Consider the following 24,851-nt stretch of genomic DNA (forward strand, 5'->3'; position numbering starts at 1 on the left):
AACCTAGGCCTATATGGGGAACATTATTTTGAGTTTGCGGTCCCTTTAATTATTGATTTTTGCACCATAAGTTTATATTATGGTACTACTTTGACATTGGCTTTTCACAATGCTATTAAACTAAACATATAATGGCAAAATAATAAAACAAGGATTCTAAAATTATACAATAATTGTGTATTTCCTGTTCACTTATCTTACACTTTACATGGGGCCCAATGTTCAAAGGATCATTGTGCTATGTTGTAAACGGTATCCACATCACAAATCAAAAGAGCAGGCAAAATATTCTAAAGGGATCAGATGCTTGCTTGAAGGTAGTTTTGCAAAGGGGTACACTTCACTGTGTGATGCGAGAGTTCTCTGCCAGTAGCAGCAGAATGTTCAGCATTGCAGCTTAGCCATGTGCAGCAAAGGATTGAAGGGACAATAAAGTCAAAATTAAACTTTCTAGATTCAGACAGAGCATGCTATTTTAAAATAAAATGTAAAAAAATTCCAGGTTACTTTCATAATCAATTTGTGCTGTATTTTTATGTGCACACTTTCTAAGACTCCAGCTCCTACTGAGCATGTGCAATAATTCAGTGCATACATATATGAGTCTGTGATTGGCTGGTGGCTGTCACATGACACAGTGGGCATGGAAATAGAAGCAATCTGAAATTTCATTAAAAAAAAAAAACTGATTATTTAAAATTCAGAGTAAGTGCTATTGTATTATCATCATTGTACATTTCTTAATTAGGTAATTCTACTGTATCCTTTAATGAAAGCAATACATTTAGACAGTGTAGAATGACAATACAACTTTTGTTTCAATACAATAGTTACATTTCTAAATTAATTATAAACCTATTTGAACTGGGGCGTTATGAGTGTCTTGCGCAAATATATGGTGCGTTATATGTGCACATTATACTGAATAATAGTTTATAATATATTTAAACTAAGAGAAGAGATTGAAATAAATAACAAGTGGTTTGTGTAAAACAAAATCTTTTTATTCTGAAATGTTAAACATTGTAATCAACCCCAATCCTTGTGTTTCATTCAGTGAAACAAAATGGCTACCTGAGACAGGTCAGTTTTCATATACCCTATAAGAGATTTAGGAGATAAACAGTGCAAAAAAAGTACCAATTTAAAAATATACTAACATTAATAGGTTATCTAAATAAGAACAAAAACAAACTCTTGCCTTCTGTTGAAATCTATTTTTGTTGTTATGGCACCTTTTGCTATATTGTGAAACATTCTCAAATAAACCTAATGAATTTTAAAGAATACATTTGAAGTTTAACATTCAAGAAAATAAGTTTTCAAATGCATTGATTGAACAATAAAATAGGGTTGACAAGTTATCAACTAAAATCAATTAAAGGAGACCCAAAGAGTTCTCCCCTATAAGTGGACATGGAAAATAATATTTATTTTTTGGTTGTCAGTTTTCTATACATGTGACAAAGGGAACACAAGTTCTTAAAAATCTATTTTATGTCTAAAATGTTCCTTGCTGTTTATGACTATATCTAACCTAAAAAGTTAATAATTGTTACATTCCTTTAAGGGAGATTTAAGCTTTATTTTATTTATATATGCATAGTAAATATTGGCAACTGAGCACTGAAATGCATGGGGTACGATTCCCTTCTCTCCTTTCTTGGGGCTCATTAGGACTAGATAAAAATGAGCTCCTGCGCAGATATAAGCAATAAATATGTAGACTGTTGAAAGGTAAGGGTTCTTAAGTCCACCGTGTGCACTCCATTCTCTTTGGGGTAGTGGGAAAAAAAAAAACGATGTTTAAAAAGTAAAATAATACCTTTGCAATGCTAAAGTTTAATGGCCCTTGCATTTTTGTCACAACCAGGTTAGGATTTTAGACAAAGTAAATAGTTATGGGCAGTTTTAAGTGTAAGTGAAAATAAATAATGTCTCTAATTGTGTGTCAATCTGTAAAAAGTCAGTTTCTTTAAAATTATAGGTTATTTCAAAAATATATTGTAAATAAAGTCTTCCAAAAATAAAACACAAGGCAAATATTTCAGCTTAATATCCTTAAACAAAATAGTTTAAAAGATTTTCTTCCTACTGAAGATTCATGCATTCTTAGCTCTCTCTCTATTTTACTCTGAAGCTGTAGGAGTAATCCTAACGTAGCTTAAAACAAGCAAAAAGTATTACACTTGTTATAACAAGGCAGCGAAGAGAGGTGTGAGAATATCTGCTGGGCTATAGGTGACTTCATGCCCCGACCGTCCGTTGCTGCCAAAAGTTCAAGCTCAGGTAACCCATTTACGGTTGAGATGGTTCCACCAGACACCATCATCATCTGTGTGTGCCATTTTCTGCCACTATGTGGATGTTTCATCATACATATAAGTTGTGTTCCTAACAGAGAATATGGGGGAGAAAAATATGAATAAATAAAACAAAGCATAAAATGTTTCAGCGGTAGGTCTCAGGACTGGAAGATCAAAAATGACCACAAAAAAAAAAAAAACCACCACACTATTTTACCATCTTCAATATAATTATATTGTTACTCAACATAAGCTTGTTTAAAGGAAAATTCACCAAAAAAAGTTTGAACTTGTCAAAATTACATCTAGGATAATTTATAATGTTTTGACAAGAGAACTATAGCCTGAAACCACTAATTTGAAAGAGAAACACCCCACCACTCAAATAAGAGGTTTAATATCCTTTTAGTTGACCAGTTATTGTCACAGTAATAATGATCAGCAACCGCTAATCTCATTTTGTTTTGATGGTGATGTCAGGGCTCATTTATCCTTGTTTTTCATACACAAATGTAATTTAAAAAATAACAATCAATTCAGCCTTTAAAACTGTGTAAGCGGTGGATGTTGCAAAAAAAAAAACCAAAACACTTTGATCACTATAGTGTGTTTTGTCGGTTGTAGAGGTAGAGTAACGTGGCAATTTGTACTCAGATGCATTTTAAAATATTTTCAGTAACTTCATTATCATTTAAGAACTAAAGTTTGAAATATTTACCTGTTCAAAATAAATGCAAGGGGACTATATTAAACTTGAAGTATTACTGGATATATACAGTGGATATAAAAAAAAAAAAAAGTCTACACACCCCTGTTAAAATGTCATTTCTGCGATGTGAAAAAAAAATGAGACAAAGATAAATCATTTCAGAACTTTTTCCACCTTTAATGTAACCTATAAACTGAAAAAAACTAAATTAAAACAAACTGAAATATTTTAGGTGGAGGAAAGTAAAAATAAAAAAACTAAAATAACATGGTTGTGCACACCCTTAAACGAATACTTTGTTGAAGGGGATGTAGCCGTGTTCAGAATTAAGCAATCACATTCAAAATCATGTTAAATAGGAGTCAGTACACACCTGCCATCATTTAAAGTGTCTCTGATTAACCCCAAATAAAAGTTCAGATGTTCCAGTAGGTCTGTCCTGACATTTACTTAGTCACATCCTACAGCAAAAGCCATGATCCGCAGAAAGCTTCCAAAGCATCAAAGGGATCTTATTGTTAAAAGGTATCAGTTAGGAGAAGAGTACAAAAGAATTTCCAAGGCATTAGATAAACCATGGAACACAGTCATCATCAATTAGAGAAAATGTGCACAGCAGTGACATTACCAAGAACTAGACATCCTCCAAAACTGATGAAAAGACAAGAAGAAAACTGGTCTGGGAGGCTGCCAAGAGGCCTACAACAACATTAAAGGAGCTTCAGGAATATCTGGCAAGTACTGGCTCCTGTATTCTTCATATGTCTGGGCTATAGGGTAGGGTGGCAAGACGGAAGTCTTTTCTTACGAAGAAAAACATCCAAACCCGGCTAATTTTGCAAAAAACACATATGAAGTCTCCCAAAAGCATCGTGTGAAAAGGTTTTATGTCTAATGAAACCAAGGTTTAACTTTTTTGGCCATAATTCCAAAAGATATGTTTGGCACAAAAACAACACTGTACATCACCAAAAGAGCACCATACCCATAGTGAAGCATGGTGGTGGAAGCATCATGCTTTGGGGCTGTTTTTCTTCAGCTGGAACTGGGGCCTTAATCAAGGTAGAGGGAATTATTAACAGTTCCAAATACCAGACAATATTGGCACAAAACCTTCAGGCTTCTGCTAGAAAGCTGAACATGAAGAGGAACTTCATTGTTCAGCATGATGACCCAAAGCATACATCCAAATCAACATAGGAATGGCTTTACCAGAGGAAGATTAAAGTTTTGGAATGGCCCAGCCAGAGCCCAGACCTGAATCCGATCGAAAATCTGTGGGGTGATCTGAGAAGGGCTGTGTGCAGGAGATGCCCTTTCAATCTGACAGATTTGGAGTGTTTTTGCAAAGAAGAGTGGGCAAATCTTGCTAAGTCAAGATGTCCAATGCTGATAGACTCATAACCAGAAAGACTGAGTGCTGTAATAAAATCAAAAGGTGCTTCAACAAAGTATTAGTGCATACTTATGCAACCATATTTTATTTTTTTATTTTTACTTCCTTCCACCTAAAATATTTCAGTTTGGTTTTCAATTGAGTTGTACAGTTTATAACTCACATTAAAAGGTGGAAAAAGTTCTGAAATGATTTATCGGTCTCATATTTTTTACATCACAGAAACCTGACATTTTAACAGCGGTGTGTAGACTTTTTATATTATATATAAAAAAAAAATTATTATCTTATTAAGCCAGTTAAGCTTTACTAGAATATCCATAATGATAAACATGCAACATTGTTTACATACTGATATCTTTACTTTCAAGGGGAATGCACTTAAGCTGATTGGAGATCAATCCATGATAGATAGGAAGACACATCCACATATGTGTTAGAAACTTTAGTCTTGCCTGATGAGCATCAGCAAGGCGTCTTGAAGCACAGGTGTGTAAAAAAACAGGGTGGAGCCAACTTTAAATACCAGAGGGTACACTAGTCATTCAAGTATGGATTGCTGCATTGAAAAAGGCCTAGTTGCAGGCCGAAACACATTCACTCTTTTTTATATTGGGGTAGATTTATCAAAGCAATTCACCTGTAATTGCGGGCAAAAACACATATGCACCAATCGCATATTTTTAAAAGCAATCTGTGCCTATAATAGCACAAATCTGAAAGAACTTCTTCGCACTCCGCTTGCATTCGCCTAGGCGCATGCCCACCAATATACATTAGTAATAGGCGTAATTTCACAGAACGACCTACAAATACACCCAGTTTCTTATTTATCATTGCTTTGCGCCGATAGGGAACTGACATTTCTCCTTAAATTGCATGTTCTATATTTCGCCATACATACTGAGGCGAACACAATTATCATACATGCTTTTACATCTTATGATGCAGTACTTTCTTCTTTTAACTAATTTTTCAAAGGCTCGGCACCAAGAAAAGACTGCTATTGCCAGAAACTTGCGCTTCCACAGGCGCATACGGGTGTAGAGACACAGAGAGACAGTGTATCTCTCTGGATATTGTTTTTTTGCGATCTTAAAACTACCAACATATGGCAAGAACAGCACGGAAACATTATACAATATAAATATGCGCAAAATAGATAACTAAAAAAACTTTTTTCCCTTTTTATAAAAATAAAAAAAAGACATGGCAACGTAAATATTTATAGGGGTGTACTGTGATAAAGGGAGTAAATGTTTTCCGACAGGCAAAATTTATCATTATTACGCCCCAGCTCGCGTTTTACTAAACACGCAAAATTACATAATTTTTTTTTTTTATAAATTTAGGCGCACATGTGCACTTCTCCGGAGGCGAGCTGGGGCACAGTTACAGGCGAAGCACATACAGAGTTTACCTAGCCTTCGATAAATCTACACCATAGTCTGTCTTTATACACACAACCCTAACTGATGCTGAGATTCAAACATACCGGCCAGTAATATTGGCCTATTTGTTTTAAATGGTCTAAAGAGTTGATACGCTGAAAGGATGTATTGTCCCTTCTTGTAGATACCATTGCTTTAAAGGGACAGTCAAGCCAAAAAAAAAAAATTTCACGATTCAAATAGGGCATATCATTTTAAACAACTTTCCAATTTACTTATATCACGCACGTGAAGTTACCTAGCAGTGAGCACTGATTGGCTAAAAAGTCTGTCAAAAGAACTGACATAAGGGGCAGTTTGCAGAGGCTTAGATACAAGGTAATCAGAGGTAAACTGTGTTGGTTATACTGGAGAATGGGTAATAAAGGGATTATCTATCTTTTTAGATAAAAATAATTCTGGTGTTGACTGTCCCTTTAAGTGCTAGGTGATTGTTTTACTTATATCATAAGATTAACAATTTTCATCTTACATTCTTGCCATTAAACATCACAAAAACAATACTGCTTATTTTATCTTACAATAAGATCATTTAGATAACTTATTATATTTTGAAAGTTAATAAAAAATGCTTACTTTCTATAAACTTATACCAAGTAAATACCCTATTTTTTTTCTAATTTGGAAAAATACACAAAAACAATATTTTTATTATTAGGAGCACCTTACTTTAGGTGTATGCAAAAATTGTACGAGGTGGATCTTGCCACCCTTCAAATAAATGTAGAAAGAAATAGACCTAGGAAAATAGTTTTTATAGTAAGAGACTAAAAACAAAAACCAGTTACAGACACTACTTTAAAGGAACTGTTCTTGACCCTTGCAACACCCATGATAACACGTATACAGCTTACAATATAGAGATGGGTGTTTTAATTAAACATGTCTAACAAGATTTAGCGCGCACACACACACACATATATCTTCAGCTATCGTACCGCATGATGCTCCAGCACTCTCAGCTGTTAAGTTACAGCCAAAATCTGGAGCTCCTGAAGCTTCAGGCATCTGCCACATATGGAGCTGGAACACAATTGGTGCTCCTCCTCCATATGAGGGCAGATGCATGATCGTTCCAGATGGTGACACTGTGTCAGTCTGTAACAATCTTCTGCTGGAGCTGGCGGGAAGGAGTTGGGTGGGCGGACCAGCAGGGGAGGCCCTACACTATGGAAAGGGAGGGATGGGGCAGCTACAAGGAAAGGGGGGGGGGGGGGAATGGGGGTTACACAACGCCACTGAAGAAAAGAGGGAAAAAAAAAAAATCCTTATTTTTTTCATACTGGCAGACTGTCTTGCCAGTACCTAAGATAGGGTTATCAGTGGGAGGTGGAGGAAGAAAGAGCTGTTTGGGAGGCATCGGGTAGGAGGCTAATCTGTACACTGAAGCCAACATTAACCTTTTAAGCTACCCAATTAACCCCTTCTCTGCCGGGAATAGAAGTGTGGTGCACAGCTGCAATTAGTGGCCTTATTACCAAAAAGCAAGGGCAAAGCCATAAATGTCTACCATTTCCGAACAAAGGGGGATCCTAAAGAAACTTTTACAAACATGTGCCATAATTGCACAAGCAGTATGTAAATAATTTTGGGGGAGGTAGCAATTTTTTTTTTTTTTTTTTTTTTTTTTACACACATCATAGAACAGCTTATACATGTAACCTAAAAGGTTTTTATATCACTTTTGTATACAAAGTATCATTAGACAGATAATACAATACTGTACTTAGAGAAAATAATAGTTATATTTTAAATAGACTATTTGCATTTTAAAACACAAAAACCGAAACAAAGAGACTGAGAAGATTATGAACTGTTGGGGGGGGGGGGGGGAATGGTATTTTATCATATAATTAAAAAAAAAAGGAGGGATTAATGAAAAAGTCAGGCAGGGAAATGTAAAAAAAAAAAAATTGGAGTTGGGATTTGTACTTCTAACGTAAAACATGTAACCAAATACAAAAACCACCATATAGTATACATATAATTATATCTATCTTCGTTGCTTTGGTAAACATGTGGTAATATGAAAAGGAGAAAAAAAAAATATATTTGGAGAACCAGCTCTAAAAAGGCAGAATTGGTTGAATAATGGTCTAGAAATCAGTAGGATAGATATATTTTTAAATAAAAAAGTCATTTGCTGGAGTTGCCTAGTGTTCAATACAGCTGAAATGCAGATCTCAAGGATGAAAAAAAAATAAAAAAAAATATCTTTAATCAAAAAGAAATAAAATTGCAGACAGTATGTGCTGTTCAGAGATTTTCACCCACTATGACCATATTCAAACTGGATCTGTAAGAGGTGCACGATTAAGGCAAGGACGATCTGAGAGGGAGGGAAGAATCATAATTAGACATAGAATGGCAACTCCCTCAAAGTGGTTAATTTTTCTCAAGTTCCTTACTCAGGCTTAATAATCTAGAATTATCCTCCACCACTGCAAGATCACTCAAGGTTCCAGAAAGGCATTTTTTGCTATACTTCTCTAAGGGGCGTTCCCTGCATTTCTGGATGTGAAGGAGAGACAAGCATTGTACACTATAGCACTGCATGACATGAGTTGTGTTGACACTTTGTGTTCTATATTAATTTACACTATTTTGTATGTTAATGCATTTTGATTTGCACAAATTCTGATTGTACTTTGATTGTTTTTGTGAAAACAACAAATAAGGATTATGCTCTGTATATTGTCATTTGCAAATTGCTTTTTGTATTTTTTTTTTCCCCCTGTGCAATAAACCAGACCATTTCAGAAAGTGGGCTGCACAGGGTTGTTCCTTGGGCAGTAGGGGTGTGTGATGCTCTCAATCTTGCCAGCTGTATGCAGGTGAATCTTGTTAAAAACTTCACTCTACCCTGTGAGATTCTCTGTCCCAGAGAGTCTGGTTACTTTCTATGGGAGGCAGCCCTTATCCCTCTGGGACTTACAGTTTATGCCCCTTTTCTTACAATTCACTGAGTTGTCAATCATTTCACTCCAAGCTGGAGAGTTTGAAAATCAGGCCCTAAATTCCCCCAGATTGGATATCACTGGGCAAGACACACAAATACTTACAGGGACATTTCTCTGCATGGTCTGTTTTCCCTGGTCTGTGCGGTTTGCCTGAATTAGGTGCAGATTTACTGAATTCCTCACCACTAAGTAAAGCTTTGATTTCAGAAGGGATTTTTCCTTGATCCATTGCTGTGCACCACTGCTTGTACTGCAAGAGAGGAAGTGAGTTTAGTATTCATGTGACGCAAACTTGAAACTCAGTTCATGTTTCAAATACAGGAAAAAAAACAAAAAAACAACAAAAAAAAAAACACACACACCTCTCCCACACCACAACTTTTAAAATGTACATTACTACAAGTTACTTTGTTCCCTTGGTATCCTTTCTTTAACAGCATATCCAAGTAGGCGCAAGAATGTGCACATCAGCAGCACTATATGAAAGCAATTTAGCAACAAATGCGTTCTACATTGTTACAAATACTACAGGTTTGCACAACCAACATTGTTATATTGATATACCTTTATAAAATGCAAAACTCTAAATGTCTGCCTGTTTCTAAGCCACTACAGACAGCCTTTTATCATGTGCTTTTCTTATTAGCTTTTCACAACAAGAGACTTAGTTCATCTGTGCCATATAGATAACATTGTTCGCACTCCCATGGAGTTGCACAGGACAGCACTAATTGGCTAAAATGCAAGTCAATAGATAAATAGTGATGTGATTAGGGGGCAATCAGAAGAGGCTTAGAAACAAGGTAATCAAAAAGGTATAGTATATTAAAGTGAAGGTAAATCTAAGCGTTTTAAAAAATGCTAGGATTTACCATCACTAAAAATAAAGTGGAGTTTAAGTCAGTTATTTTAATAATAATAAAAAAAAATAAAAAAAAGCTAAACTCATCCTTAGCGGCTCTGGCCACCCACGGCACAGTGCTCTTCTACCAATGAGGTGACATCTTTAAATAAAAAAACTTAAAAAGGGACACTAAAGTCAAAATAAACTTTTAGGATTCAGAAAGAGCATGAAGTTTTAAAGACACTTTCCCAATTTACTTCCATTATCAAATTTTGCACACAGTCTTCATATTCAAACTTTGAGGAACAAGATGCTACTTAGCATGTGCACAAGCTCATAGGGTATATGTATACTAGGCCGATATCCATCACATGATACAGGGAGCCAGAAAATGGGAGAAAGATAACTAAAAATTTGTCAAAATAAAATTCTATGCTTATTTAAAATTCAGAGTAGGTGCTAAATCATTGTCTTTATTATGCAATTCTACTGCATTGAGTGGTCCTTTAAACCCCACTTTATTCTTATTGATGGTAAATCCTAGTGTTTGTTAAACGATCGGATTTACCATCATTTGAATATAACCGCGTTTTGTTACGCAAAATTGGGGAATGGGTAATAAAGGGATTATCGATCTTTTAAAACAATAAAAATTCTGGTGTAGACTGTCCCTTTAATTTACTTAGACTTGCTCCACTCTTTATTATGCTCCTTCAGAATTCCTGAAGAATGCAACAAAGTCAAGATTATTCCTAAATCACTAAAAATTTAAGAGGGAAAGAAGTGTATTAAAGGGATAAGAAAGTCAACATTAAACTTGCATGATTCAGATAGAGCATGTCATTTAAAGACACTTAACTTCTATTTTCAAATGTGCTTTTTTTTCCCTCTTAGTATCCCTTGTGGATAAAGAATACGTTCATATCCTACAATAGTGGGAGCTAGCTAGTGATTGGTGCCTGCACATATTTGCCTTTTGTGATTGGCTAACTAGATGTGTTCAGCTAGCTGCCAGTAGTGCAATGCTGTTATCCTTTGCTGAAGGAACAAGATAATGAAGCAAATTTGCTAATATACAGTATCTCACAAAAGTGAGTACACCCTCACATTTTTATAATTATTTTATTATATCTTTTCATGTGACAACGCTGAAGAAATGATTCTTTGCTACAATGTAACGTAGTGAGTGTACAACCTGTATAACAATTTGCTTTCCCCTCAAAATAACTCACAGCCATTAATGTCTAAACCATTGGCAACAAAAGTTAGTACACCCCTTAGTGGAAATGTTCAGATTGGGCCCAAAGTGTCAATATTTTGTGTGGCCACTATTTTTTTTCCAGCACTGCCTTAACCCTCTTGGGCATGGAGTTCACCAGAGCTTCACAGGTTGCCACTGGAGTCCTCTTCCACTCCATGACATCAAGGAGCTGGTGGATGTTAGAGACCTTGCGCTTCCCCACCTTCAGTTTGAGGATGCCACACGGATGCTCAATAGGGTTTAGGTCTGGAGACATGCTTGGCCAGTCCATCACCTTTACCCGCAGCTTCTTTAGCAAGGCAGTGGTCGTCTGAGGTGTGTTTGGGGTCGTTATGTTGAAATGCTCTGCGGTCATGTCACAGTACATGTTGGTATCCATGGTTCCTTCAATGAACTGTAGCTCCCCAGTGCCGGCATCACTCATGCAGGCCCAGGCTATGACACTCCCACCACCATGCTTGACTGTAGGCAAGACACACCTTGTCTTTGTACTCCTCACCTGGTTGCCACGAAACATGCTTGACACTATCTAAACCAAATAAGTTTATCTTTGTCTCATCGGACCACAGGACATGGTTCCAGTAATCCATGTCCTTAGTCTGCTTGTCTTCAGCAAACTGTTTGCAGGCTCTCTTGTGCATCATCTTTAGAAGAGGCTTCCTTCTGGGACAACAGCCATGCAGACCAATCTGATGCAGTGGGCAGCATATGGTCTGAACACTGACAGGCTAACCCCCCACCCCTTCGACCTCTGCAGCAATGCTAGCAGCACTCATACGTCTATTTCCCAACGACAATCTCTGGATATGACGCTGAGCACGTGCACCCAACTTCTTTAAGGCCTGTTCTGAGTGGAACCTGTCCTGTGAAACTGCTGTATAGTCTTGCCCACTGTGCTGCAGCTCAGTTTCAGGGGCTTGGCAATCTTATATCCTAGGCTATCTTTATGTAGAACAATTCTTTTTTTCAGATCCTCAGAGAGTTCTCTGCCATGAGGTGCCATGTTGAACTTCCAGTGACCAGTATGAGTGAGAGAGCGATAACACTAAATTTAACACCCCTGCTCCCCATTCACACCAGAGACCTTGTAACACCAACGCATTACATGACACCGGGGAGGGAAAAATAGCTAATTGGGCCCAATTTGGACAATTCCACTTAGGGGTGTACTCCCTTTTGTTCCCAACGGTTTAGACATTAATGACCATGTATTGAGTTATTTTGAGGAGACAGCAAATTTACACTGTTATACAGGCTGTACACTCACTACTTTACATTGTAGCAAAGTGTCATTTCTTCAGTGTTGACACATGAAAAGATAGAATAAAATATTTACAAAAATGTGAGGGGTGTACTCACTTGTGAGCTACTGTAAGTAAATTGGAAAGTTGTTTAAAATTGTATGTTCTATCGAAATCATTGGGAAAAAAAAAAAAAAAAGTTGGGGTTTCCTGTCCCTTTAAAAAACAGAACATATGAAAAATATCTAATGCACAGATCTACAGAAATAAGGCACCAAAATATTAACCATTTGCTTATCAAAGTAGATAGTCCCACCCATTATTACCATTTCAAGTTCCTCTCTCAGGGCACAGATTGCTCTCTCCCTACTAGACACCAGCTCCTCAAGGTACTGGTATCTCAATTTCTTCCTGGCCCTACATTCACGGGCGCTTTGCCGGCTTCGTTCCAATTTTGCCTTTAAGTCTATTTTGGCCGGTTTTCTTCCCCGTTTGCCGGGTTTCTTCACTTTTCCTCCAGACACCTACAAAAGGGCATTTAGTGAATGAGAAGAAAAAAAAAAATAAAAAAAAAAAATTAATAAAATTATGCCTTGCCCAGGAAAAGTGAGGAGGTAGTTTTTAATTGTAAAAATGTCTAGTTTTACATTGCTCAAATGTTTCTGGAAACTTTTTAATAGGGCCAGACCGAGTAGAACTCTATTTAGTGCTTCCGCTAGAGCACTAATTGCGCTAGAAGTAAACTTTGCATGCTTTGGGGTGCACACATATTACGAGTTAAAAGTAAAAACGTATTGCTCTTGTGCAAACAGCTTACTTCTAGCGCAATTAGAAAATTGTGCGCGCGATAACTTATTCCTCCAAAGAAGTCAATGGGACAAAAAAAAAAAAAAAAAGGGGGGGGGGGGGGGAGGAGAAACTAGCACCCTACTAACAAGCTAACCCAACCGCATATTCTAAAGTGCGCTAATCCGACATGAAAATATGAATATTTCACATTCCAATGTTCTTTACATAGACTTAGAACATATTCTCCTATGTGCAGAACATTGTAATGGGAAATATTTACAGTAAATACACAAACGTTTATTAAATATGAATATTGCATCAATATGCTTTTACAGAATATATATATAAAAAAATCCTTTCATGTAATGGGCAAGAGTCCATGAGCTAGTGACGTATGGGATATACAATCCTACCAGGAGGGGCAAAGTTTCCCAAACCTCAAAATGCCTATACATACACCCCTCTCCACACCCACAATTCAGTTTTACAAAACTTTGCCTCCTATGGAGGTGGTGAAGTAAGTTTGTGCAAAGATTTCTACGTTGATATGCGCTTCTCAGCATTTTGAAGCCCGATTCCTCTCAGAGTACAGTGAATGTCAGAGGGATGTGAAGGGAGTATCACCTATTGAACGCAATAGTTTTCCTCACGGGGATCTATTTCATAGGTTCTCCGTTATCGGTCGTAGAGATTCATCTCCTACCTCTCTTTTCAGATAGACGATATACTCTCATATTCCATTACCTCTACTGATAACCGTTTCAGTACTGGTTTGGCTATCTGCTATATGTGGATGGGTGTCTTTTGGCAAGTATGTTTTCATTACTTAAAGGGACATGAAACCCAAAATTTTTCTTTTATGATTTAGATAGAAGTAAATTGGAAAGTTTCAAATTGTATTCTCTATTTAATTTGCTTCCTTATCTTGTTATTTGCTGAAAGGTTTATCTAGGCAAGTTCATGAGCAGCAGAGAAACTAGGTTCTAGCTGTTGATTGGTGGCTGCATATACAGTGGATATAAAAAGTCTACACACCCCTGTTAAAATGTCAGGTTTCTGTGATGTAAAAAAAATGATTAATCATTTCAGAACTTTTTCCACCTTTAATGTGACCTATAAACTGTACAACTCAATTGAAAAACAAACTTAAATCTTTTAGGTAAAGGGAAATAAAACTAAAAAACTAAAATATGGTTGCATAAGTGTGAACACCCTTTTATAACTGGGGATGTAGCTGTGTTCAGAATTAAGCAATCACATTCAAAATCATGTTAAATAGGAGTCAGTACACACCTGTCATCATTTAAAGTGCCTCTGATTAACCCCAAATAAAAGTTCAGCTGTTCTAGTAGGTCTTTCCTGACATTTTGTTAGTCGTATCCTACAGCAAAAGCCATGGTCCGCAGAGAGCTTCTAATGCATCAGAGGGATCTCATTGTTAAAAGGTATCAGTCAGGAGAAGGGTACAAAAGAATTTCCAAGGCATTATATATAGCATGGAACACAGTCATCAAGTGAAGAAAATACGGTGCAACAGTGACATTACCAAGAACTGGATGTCCCTCCAAAATTGCTGAAAAGACAAGAAGAAAACTGGTCTGGGAGGCTGCCAAGAGGCCTACAGCAACATTAAAAGGAGCTGCAGGAATATCTGGCAAGTACTGGCTGTGTGGTACATGTGACATCAATCGCCCGTATTCTTCATATGTCTGGGCTATGGGGTAGAGTGGCAAGACGGAAGCTTTTTTTACAAAAAAAAAAAAATCCAAATTTTGCAAACACACATCTGAAGTTTCCCAAAGCATGTTGCAAAAGGTGTTATGGTCTGATGAAACCAAAGTTGAAATTTTTGGCCATAATTCCTAAAGATATGTTTGGCACAAAAACACTGCATATCACCAAAAGAACACCATACCCAAAGCGAAGCATGGTGGTGTCAGCATCATGCTTTGGGGCTGTTTTTCTTCAGCAGGAACTGGGGCCTTAGTCAAGGTAGAGGGAATAATGAACAGTTCCAAATACCAGACAATATTGGCACAAAACCTTCAGGCTTCTGCTAGAAAGCTGAACATGAAGAGGAACTTCATCTTTCAGCATGACGACCCAAAGCATTACATCCAAATCAAGAAAGAAATGGCTTCACTAGAAGGAGACTAAAGTTTTGGAATGGCCCAGCCAGAGCCCAGACCTGAATCCAATTCAAAATCTGTGGGGTGATCTGAAGAGGGCTGTGCACAGGAGATGCCCTCGCATTCTGACAAATTTAGAGTGTTTTTGTAAAGAAGAGTGGGCAAATCTTGCCAAGTCAAGATGTGCCTGTCAGCCGTATAGGAATCAGTCCGGGGTGTAACCCAACTGCTAGTGTGAATAGAAAAACACACGCTAGCACACTGAGAAATAACCAGGACGTGACCCACTCAGGAAACAGACAAGATAGGTTTCAAGAAATAATAATTGTTCCTTTAAGCAGGCTTGTAACAAACAAAAAGACAAAGTTCTCTTTTGCAGCTTGTAAAAGTAAATGTCCCTTTAAGCAGGTTTGTAACAAACAAAAAGACAAAGTTCTCTTTTGCAGCTTGTAAAAGTAAATGTCCCTTTAAGCAGGCTTGTAACAAACAAAAAGACAAAGTTCTCTTTTGCAGCTTGTAAAAGTAAATGTCCCTTTAAGCAGGCTTGTAACAAACAAAAAGACAAAGTTCTCTTTTGCAGCTTGTAAAAGTAAATGTCCCTTTAAGCAGGCTTGTAACAAACAAGAAGATATATATCCAAGAGAAGGTTTAAGGATAAGGCATAAGCAAGGTCAGGCAGGCAGAAGTCGGTATCCAAAAATCAGAAGCAGAGATCAGGCAAAAGCTAGGTCAGGCAGGCAGTAGTCGATATCCAAATAACAGTAATAGGGTAAGGCAAAAGCTTGGTCAGGCAGGCAGGAGTCGGTATTCAAACAACAGTAGAAGGGATTAGACAAGAGCTAGGTCAGGCAGGCAGAAGTCGGTACACAAGAGAAGCAATATATTCAAGTACTCACAGATGCCGGGGAATCAAACAAACAGGCCCCGAGTACGATCTCCCGCCGGAGTTTAAAGGCAGGAGCGGTGACGAATACAGAGGGGTGTGTCAGAGGATGCGTCACGTTGCTAAGCGACGTGACGTCATCCACACTGAGAAGCTCCGGGAGCCGCGGTGACGCGGCGATGAACGGAGAATTCATGACAGTGCCATGCTGAAAAACTCATACCCAAAAAGTTAGTTTAAGGGTGTTCACACTTATGCAACCATATTATTTTAGTTTTTTATTTTTATTTTCCTTTACCTAAAAGATTTGTTTGTTTTTCAATTGAGTTGTACAGTTTATAGGTCACATTAAAGGTGGAAAAAGTTCTGAAATGATTTATCTTTGTCTCATTTTTTAACATCACAGAAACCTGACATTTTAACAGGGGTGTGTAGACTTTTTATATCCACTGTATATATTGAATGTGATTGGCTCACCCATGTGTTCAGTTAGAAACTAGTAGGGCATTGCTGCTCCTTCCACAAAAGGATACCAAGAGAATGAAACAGATTAGAAGTAAATTAGAAAGTTGTTTAAAATTGTATTCTCTATCTGAATCATGAAAGAAATTTTGGGTTTTATGTACCTTTAAGACACTCTCAGCTATGGTTTGGCACTTTATGTATTTATATAAAGTTCTAAATATATGTATTGTACTTATATATTTGCCATGATTCAGGTTTTCAGTATATTTCATTTTTGCAGACTATCAGTTTCATATCTGGGAAATGCTTTTTTTTTTTTTAGGAAAAATTTCTTACCTGGGGTTTAGTCTTTTTCAAATTGAATGTCTTTTAAATTCACGGGCAGAATTAGGCTTGCGAGGGCGCAAAATGCCAAAGTTTATTGCGTCATTCTTGGCGCGAAATTATGTTAGTTGACGCAAAATAGTCATTTCCGGCGCCTTAGTCGAGACCGTCACAAGGTTACATCATCTGTGACGCGAGTATGTCATTTCCGGACGAACTTGGCGCCAAAAAAAATATTTTTCTGTTTGTTGTGCGTCATACTTGGCACCAAATATTTTCATTATTTAAGACCCCATTCCTATATGCCATATAACGAAATTGATAATTTTGCTTTATATGTTTTTTTCTCTTACATTTGCAAGATGTCTCAATCTGATCCTGTCTCAGAAATCACTGTTGGAAACCAGCTGCCTGATAACAGTTCTACCAAAGCTAAGTGCATTTGTTGTAAACTTGGAGGTTTTATCTCCTGCTGTGGTTTGTAATAGCCGTCATGATAAACTTTTACATGCAGAGAATGTATCCATCAGTAGTAGTTCATTACCTGCTGCTGTTCCCTCAACATCTAATGCACAAGATATACCTGTAAATTTTAAATAAATTTATTTCGGATTCCATTCAGAAGGCTTTTTCTACCACCCCGCCTTCTAATAAACGTAAAAAGTCTTTTAAAAACTATTCATAAGGTTGATGAAATTTCAAATGACCGGCAACATGCTGAATTATCCTTCTATGATGGGGGATCCATCTGGTTCAGAAGATCCTGCCTCAGATAGACAGACACTGACCAATCTTATTTATTTAAAATCGAGTATATTTGTTCTTTGTTAAAATAAGAAGTGTTGATTACATTGGATATGGAGGAAACTAGTCCTCTTGATATTAAAAACTAGTAAACTTAAATTCAGTTTATAAACCTCCTATGGTTATTCCAAAGGTTTTTCCCGTTCCTGATATGATTTCTAAGGAATGGAATAGGCCTGGTACTTTTATTCCTTCAAGGTTTTAAAAAAAAAAAAAAAAAATTGTATCCTTTGCCAGCAGTTACTTTAGAGTTTTGGGAAGAGATCCCCAAGGTTGATGGGGCACTCTACTCTTGCTAAACGTACTACTATTCCTACGGAAGATAGTACTTTTAAAGATCCTTTAGATAGGAAACTAAGCTTATCTAAAGAAAAATATTGGATCATGGATTTATCTAGCATTGTTAACTTGATTCAACATGCTAATAATTTTATTTGTAATGCCATTTTTGACATCATCAAAATTGATGTTAAATCTATGTCTTAATCTAGAAGAGCTTTGTGGCTTAAATCTTGGAATGCTGACATGACTTCTAAGTCCAGATTGCCATCTTTCTTTCCAAGGTAATAAGTTAGTTTTTTTGCCTCCGGATAAAAGACCCAAGGGTAAATCTAAAGCTTCTAACCGTTTTCGTTCCTTTCGTCAAAATAAGGAACAGAAACCTAATCCATCCCCCAAGGAATCTGTTTCCAATTGGAAGCCTTCCTCGAATTGGAATAAATCCAAGCCTATTAAGAGATCAAAGCCAGCCCCCAAGTCCGCATGAAGGTGCGGCCCTCATTCCAGCTCAGCTGGTAGGGGGCAGATTAAGATTTTTCAAAGATGATTGGATCAATTTGGTCCAAAATCAATGGATTCAGAGTATCGTCTCTCAGGGGTACAGAATAGGATTCAGAGTAAGAACGGCTGTGCGAAGATTTTTTCTCTCACGCATCCCTTAAAACCCAGTAAAGGCTCAGGCTTTTCTGAAGTGTGTATTAGACCTGGCGTTTTCAGGGGTAATCATGCCAGTTCCGTTCCTGGAACAAGGTCTGGAGTTTTATTCAAATCTATTCATTGTCCCAAAGAAAGAAAATTCATTCAGACCAGTTTTGGATCTAAACATTTTCAAAATGTTGACTAAGGACTATTCTGAGTTTTGTTCAGCAAGGGCATTATGTGTCCACAATATACTTACAGGATGCATATCTTCATATGCCAATTCATCCGGATCACTATCAGTTCCTGAGAATCTGTTTTCTAGACAAGCATTACCAATTTGTTGTTCTTCCTTTTGGCCTAGCGACCGCTCCAAGAATCTTTTCAAAGGTTCTTGGTGCCCTTCTCTCTGTAATCAGAGAGCGGGGTATTGCGGTGTTTCCTTATTTGGACGATATCTTGGTACTTGCTCAGTCTTTACGTTCTGCAGAATCTCACACGAATCAACTAGTGTTGTTTCTTCAAAGACATGGTTGGAGGATCAATTTAGCAAAAAGTTCGATTCCTCAGACAAGGGTAACCTTTTTACGTTTCCAGATAGAGACAAAGTCATGGACACTGAATCTAACGGACAAGAGACGTTTGAAATTGGTTGCAGCCTGTTGGAACCTTTAGTCTCAGCCATTCCCTTCAGTAGCTATGTGCATGGAAGTTTTAGGTCTCATGACTGCAGCATCGGATGCGATCCCCTTTGCTCGTTTTCATATGAAACCTCTCCAGCTTTGTATACTGAACCAATGGTGCAGGGATTATACAAGGATATCACAATTAATATCCTTAAATCCCAATGTTCGACTATCTCTGACTTGGTGGTTAGATTACCATTGTATTGTTCTAGGGGCCTCTTTCGTTCGTCCAACCTGAACTGTTATCACTACAGATGCGAGTCTTTCAGGTTGGGGAGCTGTTTGGGGATCTCTGACAACACAAGGGCTTTGGAAATTTCAAGAGGCGAGATTACCAATCAATATTTTGGAACTCTGTGCGATTCTCAGGGCTCTTCAGTTTTGGCCTCTACTGAAGAGAGAACTGTTCAATTGTTGTTTTCAGACAGAGAATATCACAACTGTGGCATATGTCAATCACCAGGGTGGGACTCGCAGTCCTCAAGCTATGAAAGTAGTATCTCGGATACTTGTTTGGACGGAATCCAGCTCCTGTCTAATTTCTGCAGTTCATATCCCAGGTATAGACAATTGGGAAGCAGATTATCTCAGTCAGACTTAACATCCGGGAGAGTGGTCTCTCCACCCAGATGTGTTTTCGCGAATTGTTCAGATGTGGGGTCTTCCAGAAATAGATTTGATGGCATCTCTAAACAAGAATCTTCCCAGGTACCTGTCCAGGAGCAGGGATCCTCGGGCGGAAGCAGTGGATGCGTTCAACACTTCCTTGGTGTTATCCTGCTTATAATTTTCCCAACTCTAGTTCTTCTTCCAAGAGTGATTTCCAAAATCATCATGGAACAATTGTTGGTGTTGCTGGTGTCTGCAGCATGGCCTCACAGATTTAGGTATGCTGATCTTGTTCGGATGTCCAGTTGCCAACCTTGGCCACTTCCATTAAGACCGGACCTTCTGTCTTAAGGTCTGTTTTTCCATCAGGATCTCAAATCATTAAATTTGAAAGTATGGAAATTGAACGCCTAGTGCTTAGTCATAGAGGTTTCTCTGATTCAGTGATTAATACTATGTTACAGGCTCATAAATCTGGTTCTAGAAAGATCATAGAGTTTGGAAGGCTTACATTTCATGGTGTTCTCATAAATTTTCCTGGAATTCTTTTAGAATTCCTATAATTTTACAGTTTCTTCAGGATGGTTTGGATAAAGGTTTGTCTGCAAGTTCCTTGAAAGGACAAATCTCTGCTCTTTCCGTTTTATTCCACAGAAAAATTGCTAAACTTTCAGATATTCACTGTTTTGTACAGGCTTTGGTTCGTATCAAGCCTGTCATTAAATCACTCTCCTCCTTGGAGTCTTAATTTGGTTTTGAAGGCTTTACAGGCTCCTCCATTTGAGCCTATGTATTCTTTGGACATTAAACTACTTTCTTGGAAAGTGTTGTTCCTTTTGGCCATCTCTTCTGCTAGAAGAGTTTCTGAATTATCTGCTCTCTCCTGTGAATCTCCTTTTCTGATTTTTCATCAGGATAAGGCAGTTTTGTGGATTTCATTTAAATTCTTACATAAGGATGTGAATTCTAACAGAGAAATAGTTGTCCCTTCTTTGTGTCCTAATCCTAAGAATTATTTGGATGTGGTGAGAGCTCCGAAATATTATGTTGAAGCTACTAAATATTTCAGGAAGATTTCTAGTCTATTTGTTATCTTTTCTGGTTCCAGGAAAGGTCAGAAGGTTTCTGCCGTTTCTTTGGCATCATGGTTAAAGCTTTTGATTCATTGGGCTTATTTGGAGTCGGGTAAAGCCCCGCCTCAGAGAATTACAGCTCATTCTACTAGATCAGTTTCCACTTCTTGGGCTTTTAAGAATGAAGCTTCAGTTGATCAGATTTGCAAAGCAGCAACTTGGTCTTTGCATACATTTACTAAATTCTACCATTTTTATGTATTTGCTTCTTCGGAAGCAGTTTTTGGTAGAAAAGTTCTTCAGGCAGCTGTTTCAGTTTGATTCTTCTGCTTATGATTTAAGTTTTTCCTTTTATTTAGGAGAATAAACTTATTTTTGGGTTGTGGATTTATTTTCTTCCGCAGAAAATGGCTGTTTCACATCTTGGGTATTGCTATCCCATACGTCACTAGCTCATGGACTCTTGCCAATTACATGAAAGAAAACATAATTTATGTAAGAACTTACCTGATAAATTAATTTCTTTCATATTGGCAAGAGTCCATGAGACCCACCCCTTTTTTTATGGCGGTTATGATTATTTTGTAAAAAGCACAATTCCAAATTCCTTTGTTGATGCTTTTTACTCCTTTCTTTATCACCCCACTACTTGGCTATTTGTTAAACTGAATTGTGGTGTGGTGAGGGGTGTATTTATAGGCATTTTGAGGTTTGGGAAACTTTGCCCCTCCTGGTAGGATTGTATATCCTATACATTACTAGCTCATGGACTCTTGCCAATATGAAAGAAGAAGATATAGATATAGATATTCTGAGGACGGACCATTTTTGGCCTGAAAACATATGTATCTCTATGTTAAAGCCTTTTGTCTGCCCGATACCACATATGTTTAAACACATAACTTTTGTACGCAATATTTTTTATTTAATAATTTTTATTAGATGGTGTTATGAGTAACTATACTTTGTAAGCTAAAACAACAAAAAACACAAGCGCATCTGAGAATCACTGTATCTTTCTTTTTATAAAAGTAAAGCCATAAAAATGTACACTTACAAGATAAGTGCAAATAATGTGCACGTAATAATAATTAAAGCTGCTCTCCACTTCCAGCACAAGCCGTAGTATCTGGTCTTTGCAACGGGAGCTATGTGTCCGCTCTCCAGTCTTTATTTTTCCAGTTCAGTGGCTCAGCTTGTCCGGTATTATTTCACCGGTAATGTACGATTGTCCCCCTCAATAGGCAAGGTTTGTTTAACTTTCCTCCCGAACGCGTTTCATTCACTCTCGGGTGAACTTTCTCAACGGGCTTTGTAAGCGTTTTGTGCAACTTTATTTCCACAAACAGTTAACCAGAGCTCTGAAGTCACGGTAATCATTCTAGTGTAAATCACGATCAAGTTCCGCTTGTAATATGAGCACAATTTAACCTGCTCGCAAACGATCACCCGCTGTTGCGCCAACGTCTGTGTTCCACTTGTAATCTGGCCCATAGTGTGCATTCGTTAGGATCCACATTAAAAAGGGACATGAAACCCAAAACATTTTCATGATTTGAAAAGAGCGCGTAATTTTAAACCACTTTCCAACTTCTATTATCTAATTTTCTTCATTCTCTTGATATCCTTTGTTGAAAAGCATTTCTAAATAGGCTTAGTAGCTGCACATAGAGGTCTTGTGTAATTGGCTCACCATGTACATTGCTATTTCTTAAACAAAAGATAGATATCTAAAGAATGAAGCAAATTTGATAATTGAAAATACGTTAAACATGCCAATTAACCTCTATCTGAATCACTAAATAAAAATTTTGTGTTTTCATGTCCCTTTAAACACTATGCTCAATATAAAGTAAAATAATATTTTGTAAGAGGGTACTATGGTTCAAATGTGGTGAAATAGCACTGAGAAAAAGTTTGATAAGGTCTGGGTTGATAGTGCTGCTTTGTATAACAATATAATCAATTTGTAGTTTCCTCAGCCCTATGAGGTGATAAAATATATGTCCCATTATTAGAAAGGTTGGACACCACTGGATAAAGTAGCATACTACTACTGAGTTCAACTACACCTGAAAGTGATTTACATTGCAAAACATAATAACTTTGTATAACAATGCATCATTTTAATCAATTTGTAGTTTCCCCAGTCCTATGAGGTGATAAAATATATGTCCCATTATTATTAGAAAGGTTGGACACTACTTGATAATGTAGCATGCTACTACAGGAGTTCAACTAAACACCTGAAAAAAGATTATTACTACACATCTCAATAGTTTAACTTTAAAGGGACAGTCTAGTCAAAATTAAAAACTTTCATGATTAAGATAGGGCATGCAATTTTAAACAACTTTCCAATTTACTTCTATTATCTAACTTGCTCAATTCTTTAGATATCCTTTGTTGAATAAATAGCAATGCACATGTGTGAGCCAATCACACAAGGCCTCTATGTGCAGCAAGCAATCAGCAGCTACTGAGCATATCTAGATATGCTTTTCAGCAAGTGACATCAAGAGAATGAAGCAAATTAGATAATAGAAGTAAATTAGAAAGTTGTTTAAAATGACATGCTCTTTCTAAATCACGAAATAAAAAAAAAATTTGGGTTTCATGTCCCTTTAACTCTGTTTTATATTATAGATGCAGAGATAATTAAAAAACAAGTCTCTACACCTGAAATACCTCGCGAGATGCACAGTTACAAACTATAGCCATTGGGATAACCAAACCAACTGATGGAAAATTCTGGAAACATCCAAGAAAAATAATTAGGAATAGATAAAAAAAAATAATCATCACGATTCTTGGGACTGGGTCAGTGAACAGATTGTTAAAATAAAAATACTTTACCTCCTCAATTTCAGTTTGTAGATTATCCTCACTCAATTTATACTTAAAATTGTTTCCACCTTTATTTTGTATTTCACCTCAAAATTATACATAAACATTTAGGTACTGAAACCCTCGTCAGTATAGTGCTGTTTAGGTCTTTACACAGATCCGCAATAGGAGTAATATTAGAAATCATATGGTAACAATACTTAACTAATTGCAAAACATTCCAAAGCAACACTACTTTGTTACAGTATCATTAATATTGCATGAGGGTTTTGTTAAATAAAGCAATAACAATACAAACACGTTACCTTATTATCGTCCATGATCGCGGGCTTTAACGTCAGTTCCAGGGGAGAAATGTCACAGTCTAAACTCTAATTAGAATATTCTACAGATTTACACAACACGATTAAATAACCAGGCTTAAATTAAATACATCACGAACACCCGTATCAGTTAAACCTTTTGAACTGTTTCTAGTCCCTATCGGTGGCTTAATAATAGCTCTAATTGGTAGATTGTTCACCAGCAGTACTCAGGCCACGGCGGAACAGCCATTAGTTTGTTTACCAGTGCCTCAGTCAGTCTGCTTCGTAACGTCACGGGTACAATAATTGGCCTATAGAATGCTGGTAAATATAGTCTCTTATTAACTAGCCTAGACAGGAAATGTGCGAAAAGAAATACTGAATAAAACTACAGCTACCATAAGCAAAGTGCTGCGAATATTGGAAAAGCGAGGACACAAGAGGATGTTGGGTAAAAAGGGCTGTGAAAGGGGCGTGGTGACATAATTATTTTTAAAAAAACCCACATATTCCAGCATGCCTTGCGTTTATATAAACCTCGTAGAGCCACTGTAGGCAAAACGTTTATATCAGTAATTAGTTGTATGAATTTAGTCTACACAAATCCTAAATTTAAAGAAATGAAGTATAATATGTACTGCGTGTTTGTAGGCTCCTCCTGATACAGATATCTTTTAAAATTTAATTCATAGGAATATTTTTGCATATGTGATGAAATCTCAGGAAGTAATTTCACTATGTAATAAATGTTACCACGATAAAAATAATACGAATAAACTTGATAATAAGGCAATAAAAATACATTTCTAATGACAAATCAATTATACTCCAAGCAGTTTGTTATATCCAAA

General features: G+C 37.0%; 1 protein-coding gene across 1 annotated transcript; it reads right to left on the reverse strand.

Moving 5' to 3' along the window:
* Positions 1 to 982: 982 nt before the first annotated feature.
* CREBL2 (cAMP responsive element binding protein like 2) lies at positions 983 to 24,445 on the reverse strand. Its single transcript, XM_053718907.1, has 4 exons — positions 24,001 to 24,445; positions 12,495 to 12,692; positions 8,925 to 9,072; positions 983 to 2,394 (listed from the first exon to the last, which is right to left on the reverse strand). Coding segments are annotated over exons 1-4 (363 nt in total). The 5' UTR covers positions 24,016 to 24,445; the 3' UTR covers positions 983 to 2,392.
* Between the last annotated feature and the right edge of the window lie 406 nt (positions 24,446 to 24,851).

The sequence above is a fragment of the Bombina bombina genome, chromosome 6, assembly GCF_027579735.1.
Source record: "Bombina bombina isolate aBomBom1 chromosome 6, aBomBom1.pri, whole genome shotgun sequence".
NCBI classification, from domain to species: domain Eukaryota; kingdom Metazoa; phylum Chordata; class Amphibia; order Anura; family Bombinatoridae; genus Bombina; species Bombina bombina.

Excerpts from the sequence above, each read along its gene's own strand:
- CREBL2 (XM_053718907.1), bottom strand. Across the intron at positions 9,073-12,494 it reads TGAGAGAGGAACTTGAAATG|TACAAGCAGTGGTGCACAGC; the intron begins GTAATAATGGGT and ends CCTCTCTTGCAG.